Source organism: Onychostruthus taczanowskii, unplaced genomic scaffold (genome assembly GCF_017590055.1).
Source record: "Onychostruthus taczanowskii isolate IOZ18803 unplaced genomic scaffold, ASM1759005v1 scaffold38, whole genome shotgun sequence".
Lineage (NCBI taxonomy): Eukaryota > Metazoa > Chordata > Aves > Passeriformes > Passeridae > Onychostruthus > Onychostruthus taczanowskii.
This window is the reverse complement of record NW_024501237.1, coordinates 7,830,194-7,843,285: the sequence shown is the minus strand read 5'-3', so window position 1 is coordinate 7,843,285 and position 13,092 is coordinate 7,830,194. Positions and strand designations below refer to the sequence as shown.

The window sequence follows — 13,092 nt, the reverse complement described above, 5'->3', positions numbered from 1 at the left end:
CTGAAAACATTTCTCTAGTGCCCAGCAGCAAACAGAAAACGTACATGACTATGTATTACCAGGGAAGAAACGGAAAACAAACTTGAAAGCATCATTAGGTCATCAGATAAAAGGCCCTCATGCTCATATCATAAGTGGAGTAGTTAGCCTGTGGTAACTATCTTGGGGAGGGTAGAGCTAAAGAAGGCATATGGTGATAAGTTATGAAAAATGCCTGAAGTAGGATTGATTTCCATATAACTAGTAATAAAATTCTTCAACTTCAAAAAAAACCAACTTTAAGTGGATACATACCTAGAGAATCTTTTATGGCACAGAATCCCAGACAAATATTTTCTCACCATTTTGTCACATAATGGAAGCACCTAATAAATGTTAGGGTAGCTTTTTTTTTATAGCAACAAAAAATAAAGATTGTGGTTCCATGCAACATGCCTAAACTCTGGAATTCCTTACAACAATTGCTGTGAAGGTCAAAAGCTTATCTGGATCCAGAAATTATTAAATAAATGGGAAGTAGGCTTGCTGGTGGTTGCTGAACATCTAGAAGGTTCCTAAACTGCTGGCTTCTTGTTACCGAGTGCATGTTCTGCTTTTTATGTATTCTTCCTTAATTATGTGAGCCTGTTTGAGAAATAGCATTTGCTGGTCTGAACAAAAATCTTGTCTAAACTTGTCTGGTGCTCGCTACCAATCACAGCCTTACTTATTCCAAATATTTTCAGACACTTATTATGTGCACCTTTAATCATCTTAGAAATCCCTTCTTCCCTTACGGTTTTGCTTATATCCCACAGACACATTCAAATGAAAACCTACCTGAAAAGAGCAGCCAAAGTTCCCCTCTCATGCTTTCTGGAATGCCCTTTAGCACAAGGTCTCTTGTTTTCTCTGTGCGATACATACAGATCCCTTGGCCATATTCAGCAAAGTGAATCTTCCAGGCCTGTTCCTTCAGGAACTCCTTAGCCTAAAAGCAAAGAAAGGCAGGCATAAAGATGCAGCTTCTCTTTCTAACACTCTGACCCACTAAAATCTTGAATGTTAAAAAGCCTGCAATATCCTAACCTTCCAAATGAGGAAGAAATAACTTGGCTACAGTCCAGTTACCTTCTTAGAGGGCTGCCTCCTCCCATTTCCTAGTTTCTATGCCAGTAGACCTTGCTGCTAAGAGAAGCAGTTATACTTAACAGCAGGAATACAATCTCTCCTTGAATTACATCCAACTTTGCTTTTATGTAGTGAAGTTATTTGTACTGGTGAAACAACAACATTTTTTTCTGTGAAAAATACTGCCTCTTCTTAACTGTCTGGCAGAATGAAACTCTTCTGGGTCTTAAGGCAAACATAACTGAACAGCTGTCTCTGTCTCTCTGGGTGCCTCTCAGAAACCCCGGCCAGCCCCGGGTCAGCAGAAAACGGGGCGGGGGGGCAGCCCCGAAGCGGCGGACAACGGGGCGGGGACGAACGACGACACTCTCTGGCGCCCCGAGGGTACTGAGGGCAGCTGGGCTAGTCGCCATTGCAGCAGAGGAGACGCTGGAGGCATCGGTAGAGGATAAAGGCCGACTCTGAACAGGGGGCCAGTCCAAGGTTTATTCGGAGCTCCCCAGGGAGCCCCACACCTCAGTATTGCGCCTTGCTCAGAGTAAAACAAATGGAATCTCAAGGTTACATTTTAAAGGAGGGGAGGAAACCGAGGGTAGATGCATTTGCTGACCAATAAAGGCCCTCCAGGGATACAACCTTAGGGACGGACATTTGGGATAGCGAATAAAATAATACTTTGGGGGCTGCCCCCTGACCTCGGACTAATCACTCGACGGCTTTGACCGAAAGTTCTAGATAGAGGGGATGGGATGCTGAGTGACTGACAGAGAGCCAGGGCGGGGATTTGGGGATGATCTCAACACAGGAGAATGATTAGACAGGTAGAGGGAGGGGATACAAAAAGGGGTACACCATTTGGGGAAAATAAGGGGATACAAAACCAAAACCATTACAAAGTATTACAAAGTATAAAAGCACACTAAAACAAACAGCCTTTTCAGTCAGGTGGAGCACTCAGAGATGTATTTTACCAGCTTAGGGTTGAACTCCTCAGGTGACCTGCGCCGATACATCGTCATTAAAGCTTGAGTTGCTGTTGGAATACCATTATCATTGAGGTTGAATTGTCGCTCTCCCTCCGACTCAGAGCTCAGGCTTTTGTGAGGGCTGGCAGAAATTAAACTACTTGACCTTGTAAACACCTGTAGAAGCAGTCACAAGCAATACAGGCATAAAGATGAGCCAGAGTCTGGACTTTTTACTTCACTTTACTTCAAAATATATACATGCTAATGGTTAACAAAAACATAAGCCAGCAGAAATTAGACCAGTAGAGAATAATGAAACAGCTTCCAGTTTCTCAAGAGCTCTCCTGAAACACAACCAAATTCTAGAACTAGAATTGCTAGGGTAATGTTAACCCTAAGTAGCCCTGAGCAATTGAACCAGCTCCCTTGATCTGTCAACATCATAAGACTGCTAGATTGTGATGTGGAAGAAAAGTATTTTGAAGAATTTTCTAACTTCTCAAACAGCTTTGAAACTGCATCACAGTAAAATCTCATGGAGCAGTTCACACCAAATGCCTGAAATTGCAAGTCAGTCATGCATATCTAGACATGCAGTCACATTACAAATTGTAGTAAATGCTTACAATTAATTTGTGTTTATAATTCAGTAGGTAGAATACTTAGATCCATTTACAGCTTAAGTTCCAGCACTATACATGCTCTGGTATACAACAATACAGTAATTATACCTCACCATCAACAAAGCAAGCAGAAAAATTATTTTAAGACACACATGACAAACAGGGTAGGGCTCCTCAGGACAGTACTAACGTATGGCTTAGGACAGACTTGGAATGTGAGATCTACCTACATAATACCAAAATTATATACCACAAAAGCCTCTTCTACTTTGACATCTGAATTACTATACACTGCAGGGTTTAACAGAACTGATGAGGTTGTTATATGATCTGAATTTCATACATAAATGCTGGAATTCAGCAGAAGGCTTGACATTCAAAGTGTCTAACTGTATCTAATGATAACTTTTAAGAACTATTTACTTTGCACACATATCTAAGAAGGTGGTTCAGAATAGGGCCATTTGATGTTCAGAACAGGGCTGATTTTTTGCTGTTAGGTCAAATGTTCCAAAGTTCACTAGCAGTGCACATGCAAACCTGCTCAGCTCAGACATGGTTTTCAGAAGAATCAAAAGATGGGATTTAGCAGCTAAAGTCTTGAATAAAAGGAGTTTCATGCCAACTGATAATTTCTTCAAATTATTAAAATTCCAGAATTACATTTGAGTTTGACAAGTAAATAGATATTAAAAGTACCATTCAATTAAACAGTTAACTATGACACTTTCCAGCAAGACACATGGTCATTTCAGAATCTGACAGCAAGAATGAGAGTAGCTCTTCCTCAGCAATGATGATTTCTCTTAGGTTTAACATGAAAAAGATAGATATCCTAACTGACAAATTTTAACACTTCAAGTCAAAGGCATTAACACAAAAGAGGTCACATTTCTGTGCCTAAAGGGTTAGCTTCACAAAAACTTAAAGGTGTTTCCTCTCCCCACACCAGTTAAAATCCTCTTCTAGTAAATTATTCATGTTCTTTCACATACCTCATCATCTGAGCTGATATAGCTTCCAGAAATATTTTTATCCAAGTATATTTTTGAAGTGGTTTGTTGCAGGAAGTCTGAGATCCTCTGTACAAGGAAGTCTCTGTCTTTCAAGTTGGCAAAGAGGAATGTCATTCTGTTTTTTGTGCTGATTGACAGTGGGCTGGGCAGCACACTGGAGCTGTCTGCCTTTTCCACTATTGTCACCTAGGAAGAAACAGTTGCTACACCTTAAGATCTTTAGTTAATCAAGCTGCTTGGTTTAAGAAACCATCTTAGTACAACAAACTCATGCTCCTTCCACCCTTATATCAAATCCCTATGGACACCCCCGCTGCTGCCAGCGAAGCCTAGGGGGCCCTCCGGGGACACCCTGGGGAGCCCCCCTCCCTCCAAACGAACCACATCACACCCCTTTGCCAGAAAACATGGTTTGCATACAAGGGCTTAAAGCCTGAAAGATAAAGGCTGTAATCCTTCAAAAAACTGGTTTCAATACATATTCCATCAAAACTCCCCTGCACTACTTAGCTGATTTTCCTCAGACCATATTCTAAAAGAATCAGTAAAACAAAATTTCATCTGTGGGATACAAATCTATCAGCTTTTTTGTAGGACTTCCAAATCCTTCTCTCGCTTCCTAACATCATCACACAGGCCACAGAAACCCTGGCCTACCTTTTACTGCCAATACATGTGAATAAACCATTTTTGAGATGATTGCTCCTGTACAACTGTACCATAGCTGAGTACTGGGAAAACAGCTCCATAGTGTTATTTTAACTGCATTTTCAAAGTACACAGGAACTTGCAACAAAGGGAAATTAACCCCATGTCTTCCCTTACAAAGGAAAATATCTAACCCTGTGAAGTAAAGGTTTCTGTATGGCCTTCAATTGTTAGGGAAACAGTCACTAATCTAACTGAACTCCAACCTGTAAACAGTACTCATACCACAATCTACTGAGTACAGGGAACAAGTTCCTTGGTAAGGCACATTAACACAAAGAAACCTCAGGGATAAGTCATACATACACTGTTGATTCATTATGTAACAGTTGTGTGCCCTAAACATTACCAACTATTACCTTATGAACATATCAATCCATCAAGTTTGTGCAGTTCATACATTGAACAAAACACAAATCACAATTATAAATACTTTTAACTACTGCTTTTATTATTTTAGATAATTTCTTAATGAAAACTGACTTACTGCATTCAGAATAGAAAGCAGGATATTTAATTTTGCTAGGACTTTGACTTTTGCTCCTTTAACCCTTTCAAAAACAGAAATCAGTGGTAAGACATGAGTACTACAATATTGATAGCTCTAGCTAAATGGATAGGATAAACATTTTTCATGCATACTCTTTGAAGACTTAAAGACTGCAGTGCACTGCTCAGAGGCTAAACCACTTCTCTGTTCTCCCCACTTCCTTTTATTTTTCTGTTAACTACAAATCTACTTGTTTACTTAAAGGACTTCACTAATAGCATATTAAAGTTAGCTAAAAAGGGTTCCCTACGTTTCCTGTTCCACTTAAAAGCTGTTCAAGTGCAATCAGCACACAATACAGACAAGTTTTAAAGACACAGGACAGACATTATTAAAGCAAGCTCAATTATAGCTCTGCTATAATGAGAGCTGATATCCACTTATTTCCTATTCAACAGAGACACACAGATATCTGAAGTGCTTTGTCTTGGAGAGGGCACCTGCTGAAGGTGCAGTGAGCAGTGCAGTCAGCCACTGAAACACATCTTTCCCCTTCACAATTTCTTGTCTCATCTGTCAAAACACCTCCAGGATATTACAGAACACTGGAATTAACTTAGGGTTTAACCCAAAGCTTTAATTAGATAGAAAGCTTTCCTTTAATTACTAAAGGTACTGATCAGATGTTCTGAGGACTGTCATTACCCCCCCCGGTTTACTGTTCTCTTTCCTGGTGCAGAGACTTGAAGCGGTTCAAACAGAAGCACTTATTCCTTCACCTACTTCTGTCTCTTAAAGCTTTAGAGCTGCTCTGAATCCCATGCTGCTACGACTGTGGCTATCAAAAGCAGTTGCTGAATCTGCATCCAGGAAAAGAGGTCCTGTTAAATGAAGACTTTGACTCCTCCTCCACCACTTTACCTGCAGGACTGCCATTCCCTTTGATTTTCAGACAAACAGTGCAACCACAATTGAATGTCTCATCCCAAATAACCAAAGTAGTTGCAACAAGCTACTGAGAAGCTGTACTTCAAAATTTCTGAACATGTACTTGTTTTACTCTTAATGACTTGCAGGAGTGCCTTGAAATATTCTGTGGTTCTTCAGTCAAGCCTAACCGTCCTTGGTTACATCAGCTTTGCTACTATTTCCAAAACTTACAGTTTTCCATTAATCCACAAATCAAGTCGACCATAAAAAAACTCCCCAATATAATTATTTTTTACTGGAACAAACAAACTATTCTTACTGATAATCTGCTTTAAGTAACCAGCTTTAAAAAGGGAAACACACCAATTTGAAAAATACAGACAAAATATTTTCCACCTACAAGAATAAACAATTGCAAGTCTGTATGAAGAGGCAGTTCAAAACTTTAGGATTATCAATCTTTTTACATCAGAAAACAGCAAATCTTATTTGACAGATTCTTTAACAGAATCTCCACTTATCCAATCTAGGAGGTTTCACCCTCCACTCCCACCTGTGAGGCACAAAAAATGTAAAATTTGGCTGTAAAGTTATGAGAGAAGAAGAACTCACAAGGGTTATGAAAATTGATGGAAAAAATTCCATGTGAGCTTTAGTAGCATGAATTGTGAACTAAGATACACAGTCATTAAATATTACTTAGAACACATCAGTATGGCATGCTCACAAGAGATTAAAAGGATGAAAAGAGGCTTTTCTCCAAAAAGAATCCAAAAATAAATAATAGTAAAAAAACCCCACCAAAATAAAAAAGTTCAAAGCTAAACTGAAATATCTAATAAGACACTGCTTTATTACTTGCCCTATAAATTAAAAAATACAAGTATTTACCTCTCGAAGAGGGATAATAAGGCTGCACAAGTTCTCTTCTTTACTAGTAAAGCAAATGTAGTTTGTAGAAACAAACATCTGACCCAAAATATGCATTTTGTTGAAAGGAGTCCAAAGAGTACAGTCTGTGTGTCCATCTAATTTCTCATCCTTGGGAAGTCGGAACAATGCACGGTATCTCTCGCTCTTTGCTCTGGCATCAAGATCCCTTAAAAAAACCCACAGAAAAGTTTTCTTGGTTTAAGGAATGTATTAATGCATTTTAAGATGTATTTTACGCAAATCATTGCAAGTTACCTGCAACACATAACTCAGCCAAGCTAGGAGTATACAGCAAAAAGTTGGAAATAATTTGCCTATAGTGGAGATACAGTTTTCACTTTTGGAAGGTTCTGAAACTACACGAAGAAAAAGTCAGCCATGAAGGACTCAGACATTCATCCTTACTTCTCAGAGAGGAAAGACTGAGTGAGCTTTTCATATTCAGCCATACTTTCTGAGAATACATACAGTGAATCCATTTTTTGCTAATAGCAATAAAAAATGCTTCTTTTAGGCTTTTTTATGAACATTATAGAATTCTTAAGGTTAGGGTTTGGTAACAATTTCAAGACTTAGTCTTGATAATGCATTCAGTGCAAAACATTCAACAGTAAGGACAAACAAAAGTGATATAATACATGTCAGATGTCACTAAATAATGAGAAATATAAACAAGGACTGGCTATAATTCTGTATAGTACACTAACATGAGCAACATATGAAGAAAAAGTGAAAAAGAAACTAACAAGCTGAAGTGTGCCATAAAAGGAGAAGAAGTATTTTCCAGATAACTTTTCATCCCTTAGAATTTTATGTTAATTGTTGTATCGCTTTTACCAAAACTATATTCCAGATAGAATTAAAAATCTAGATTCTAATTTCTCAATTCCAGTGATAAGACCAAGTATGAATGCTAGGCACAGTTCTTAATAACACATTAATCCCTTTATTACCATCCCATACAGACATAAAATGGCCTTACAACATATACCAAAATGTGGCCAGTGTCATGAGTGTCAGGAGATACACTAAAGAGCTTCTGAACAAATGAGCATTTGGCTCAAGAAAGTATAATTTTGCAACATACTCATATTCAGGTGTTTTCCATTTCCTATTTCAACAAGATACAAGGTACTTATATTTGAATAATTATTCACATTTTGTTGTAATAAATCATTCCTTCTGGAGTAGCAGTAAATGGCCACAACATTAGAAAACCTTTGGACAAAATCCTGCAAGTAAAAGGACTGAGGAAGGAACAGATGAGTAAGAGCTGATGCTACCTACCGTTTTAGAGCAGATACTTTTTTGGGGGATTTCTTTTTCAGTTTGGGTAATGACCTGTCTTGTTCAAATCCTTCATTGTCCAAAAGCTGTCGCATAGCTATATTGGCAAGCTGTTCCATTAGTTTAAATGTCTCACTGATATTAAGGAATACTGAGAAGAAATGTTCACTTGACCTTGTGCTCACTTTGATCATATCAGGAAAGAGCAGTGTAGCATTCTTCTCAAGCTGAGTGATATCAACCCAACGGATAACTAACTTTGCTGAACAGGAGCAAACAAAAAAACAAGATTCAGTATAAAAATGAGCATATTCAGGAGCTTTTACCTTCCTCTTCCTATAAAATGCATTCAAGCAACTTTTTCTAGCATCCTGAAAAGTTGGGAGCACAGCATAAATAGACCAAGTTTGTACAAACAAACCACTATCACCTGACAAACAGGAGACAAAAGAGTTTAAATATCATTTACTTCATTTACGGAACACCAAACAAGCATTACAAAGCTCAGTAAGCTAACATGATGTATCATTGTCACTGCACTTGCTCAGACTCTGATGTCCTCTTTTCCTATGGAAGCAAAGAAACACAGTCTAAACACATCAGACAGGCTTGTATCACTTTTATACAGTAAAACGTTTCAAATATTACAGCCATGACAGAACCTACACTTTTCTCCCAGAACCAGTACAGGTGGTGCCCTTAAAGCAGGGGCTAAATCCCAAGACTGATCCATTGCCCATAACGAAATACTGCTGAATTGTTCACCTCCACCATGCTTTGAATTAACTCCCTATAGAGCAGAGTGGTTGCATCCACACTATGCAGTTCTTTATTCTGGGTCTACTCTGAAACCTTTCTGATGTTCTGGTGTTGAACAAATGTAAATATGTCATTTAAGGTTGCAAAGTCTGCCAGAGTAGTACTTGAGGATTGTGTAAGAGCAGAAGAGAAAGACAGAACTGGTGTGATTTTGTCCCTATTCCCTTTTGGGCACAGCTTCTGAGGTGAACCATGTCCCTAGACAATGCCAAGTACTGTTTTACAGAGAACTACTTTGAGAAAGACCAAACAAACAAGGGAACAAGCACATAGTTAAGCAGTGTGACAAATTAGGGAATTGCTCCCTGCTTCTCTTTTCCTCAGTAGTGTCTTTGTACCCTCAGTGATAAGCAGTGAAAAGTAGCAAGCTACAGGAGATTTCCTAACCATTTTTAGATGCACAAATTACCGTTCCACTGAAAACATACCTTCCCTGCCCATGAGAAAAGAGTAAAAGCAAAGGTGATTAATGCTGAGATACACCCAGCCTTGACGGGGAACCTTCCCCTTCCAGTAACTGCAGGAGTAGTAGTTCACTAATTTCTCTTCCTCTGGCATCCCAAACAGCTTGTGAAATTTCACTATGGCTTCCTTGAATTTTTCAGTGTCCTCATCCTCTTTGATGCCATTGATTTTGTTGTACTCAGCAATGATGCCCTGGTAGGGAATAAAAAAAGAACACATCCTGTTAGTGGCCATGGGCTATAAGATATCCTAATTCCCATTGCTATCCAGGCCACAGGGCACTACAGTTATTGCAATGCCAAGGAAGTTGTTCAGTGAGCTCGTATTGTTCTGCTCACTCTTTGGCTTATGTAGTTATTTACTTTATTCAAGGCTTTCTTTTTGAAGATCTTACTCTGTACTGTGCCTATGTCAAAGCAACCAAACAGCAACCACTTGCCAGTACCTTCTTTTAAATTAACCAGACTAACTCAAATACTCTTAACAGCCCTGTGAAGCATCTATGATGTGCAGTATTTTCCTCTTCCTCCTTCCTGAGGAGACAGACATAGCATTTCACATGAAACTTTTCAGAAGGGAAGGAAAAAAGTAAAAATTTTCTTAAGGGAAAATTTTGTATTACTTCTATGACCCCTTTTATTGGACCTTGAGCATAGAAGAGGAGCAAAGGGTTGGGGGGCAGGGGGAGAAAGAAGAAAAAAAAATATTCCATTAGATTTACTAATAAGATGGAAAAAAAATTCCCACTTTCAGGTGGAGATGACCGTCAGGAAATTTGAAGAGGCAACACGTGAAAAGATGTTTTTCCATATTTTTAAAGACTATGATTCATTCTGTTCTATACTAAAGCTCTGTTTTATTTGCTTATTTTCCCAATCTCCTTTACAACAATCTCTATTGTCTTTTATATACAAGTTATAAAATTTTTGCCTTTTTTGTGACTTTTTTCCTTCAACTTGCTCCATATTTACATGAAGAGCAGAGTATAACACAGAGAACCATTGTTCACATTTAGTATTCATCCAACTCTAAGAAGTAACAATTTCCTTAAGGATTATACTTCAAAACACAGATGTCTTCATATATAAGGTATTTCCATGACCATCTATAGCATTCATACCTGATTTACTGTGGAAACACAGGCAACTGTGGGATTTGTAAGGGAGCTGATTTACTATATGAAATGTTAAAAGAGGAATGAGACAAAGCCAATACTTTGAACACAAACCAGTAAATACAGCAACTTTTCTTACAATCTTTGAACAAAGTATGCATTTTTAGATAATTCTTAGTACAAAACAAAAGTACTTTTTGCCAGTATAGTTATTATCTGACCTATTAAGAGAAAAAGAAATTCTGAGAAAGCCAACACTCCCACTTCCCACCAAGCAAACAAATCAATGAAACAGCAACTCTTAACACCTATATGAAGTGTAAATGCCAATACTACAAGATTTAACTACACAGAAGAGGGGGAGGAGACATTATGAGTGCATGAAAAAAAAAAATTAAGCCTTGCAATGGAAAAACAGACAACTGTCAAAGTTTAAGACAGTGCAATTAATTTTAGAACTTACAATGCCTTAAGCCCTGCCTATATTTATATGGGTTTTTTAAAAATTACACTGCTCTAAGCTACATGCACTATTCCCAGTTTCCCTGATTTTTACACACGTGTTGCTACTTAGCATCTGGTAGTCCTTCAAAAAGGCAGAGCAGCCTGAGGACTACCAGCTCCAATTTGTTTCAAATTCACATCACTTGTCTTTTCCCAGTCATATTTATCACTAACAACATTTGCAGTAATTAATACACTACCTGTATTTTTCCTCTGACAAACGTATTTATGTCATTCTCATTTTCAAAGATTGAAAGAGTTTGCAACAAATTCTGTTCCAGCCATTCCCAGTGTTCAGTGATTTCCTTCCTCGAGCAACCTATATAAAAAACAAACCAAAAGTCACAAAATAAATAATTCACTAGTGTCAATGTCCCTTCAATCACAAACAAAAAACTCTAAGAAAACTTGCCAGTAAGCGGAGATGCAATATTTCACTAGATGCTGACCTTCTGGAAATTCCAAAATTTTCTCCCATTTGTGTTTAATTTAACAACTCCAATGAAGGCAACAGAATGCAACATTCTGTGCAACTTCCAGGGGAATGTCACAATTCTGCTTGTAGTACAGATACATAAATCATGTTGCAGAACAGCCTACATATGTTATCAATATTTCAGAACCACAAATGATCACCACTGCTACTTCTCCTTAAAACTACTGGATGCAATCAGACCTTTCTAGAACTCAGGAGGTAGTCTGAACACTATTTTATCTCTTATTGGCTTTTACACTGCTGTAAAAAGCAATTATTAAATGCATGAACTATGTATATAAAACTAATCATCAGAAAAATTGCTTAGCTTGTAAGAGCAGTGACAAGCAGTGAAGACACACTATCATGATGAACTACTTCTTAAAGCTATTTCTTTCTGGTGTGGTTCATAAATTATTTTTCACCACTTCTTCAGAAACTGCTTTGGCTGATTATTCTCAACCTGTAACAATACATCTCCTTTTTTCCCCACTGCTTTTTGTCTCCATTATCTCACTATTTACTCTCCCAGTCTCCCCTACAGCAGATCATACAATCAGCCCAAAACCTGCACCCCAGTTATCAACAACTCATCATGACAGGCTAGGTCTTTCTCTTTGCTTTGTTCAGGGCTAAAATACATACTTGCTGCAATGTTTTAAACTACAGGTTATTTTATTGCTGTTACTGGAAAGTTTTTACCTATCTTAGCACATTAAAAGTAATTCCCCATTTTACCAACATTGGCCTTTTAGGTAAATTAAGCAATAACTCTGACTCTCAGGAAAGGGGAAGAAACCAAATTTAACAGTTAAAACACTGCACTTCGAAATACAGAGCCCTCAAGACTGGCAGGAAATAAAAATGAAAATAGCTACAACATAGCAACTTGCATGAAAATGCACATAATTGCCATTACCACAAAAAAACCTACAGCAGTTCTATACCTGAAAAACACACAACGCCACTGTAAAAAAAATTGACTTTATAGGTGGAGAAGGATCTAAAAAAGTTGTTCACTTCCAAACAGAATTTAGATATAGCACCATTTTCACCTTAAACTGAGCATAGCACACTGGGGGGGACACTGGCATGGGACACAGGAGTGCTACTACAATATGAAAGGCTGATTGTGTACAGCATTTTGCATTCCTAGACCATCAATTGTTCTTGAAAAGTAAATAACAATTCTCCTGTATAACTGTGACACCTTTAACTCAACCCTGCACTGGAAAAAGGGCTGTTAGCAAGACTTCTCCCCAGAGCTACCAGCCAGAATCCTCACATAGCCTAGATCAGCAGAGTTAATATCCAAGAAAATTCACATCCAAATCTGTCTAAATTTAGAGCAGACAAACCCCCCTGGATTACTTTCATCCTGAGAATACTCTTGTACTGAGCAAGACCAAATGTCATGAACAAATCATGAAACAATCACATTTCTTTGAGTAACTCTGTACAGCTGCTTACTGAAGACGGAGATTAGTTCTTTATTGAAGGCAGAGAAAAAGACAAATTTCTGTAAAAACAGATTACAAGTACCAAATATCCAGCAGTCTAACCTCAGAGAACAGGGAGGGACAATGCAGGACAAATTAGAGTTGCACAGCTAAATGCAGCCAAAGCCCTTAGTAACCTGTATAATTTTAA

The 13,092-nt window shown here is 38.1% G+C and overlaps 1 protein-coding gene across 2 annotated transcripts in view; it reads right to left on the bottom strand.

Moving 5' to 3' along the window:
• Nucleotides 1–13,092, bottom strand: part of TBC1D9 (TBC1 domain family member 9) — a 50,093-nt gene that overhangs the window by 18,653 nt on the left and 18,348 nt on the right. For both annotated transcript variants that reach the window (XM_041412153.1, XM_041412154.1), the window contains exons 3-9: nt 11,168–11,286; nt 9,313–9,541; nt 8,066–8,327; nt 6,737–6,944; nt 3,697–3,903; nt 2,082–2,252; nt 820–970 (exon numbers count right to left, since the gene is read on the bottom strand). In XM_041412153.1, coding sequence (XP_041268087.1) covers nt 820–970; nt 2,082–2,252; nt 3,697–3,903; nt 6,737–6,944; nt 8,066–8,327; nt 9,313–9,541; nt 11,168–11,286 — 1,347 coding nt within the window. The remainder of the gene's footprint in view (nt 1–819; nt 971–2,081; nt 2,253–3,696; nt 3,904–6,736; nt 6,945–8,065; nt 8,328–9,312; nt 9,542–11,167; nt 11,287–13,092) is intronic.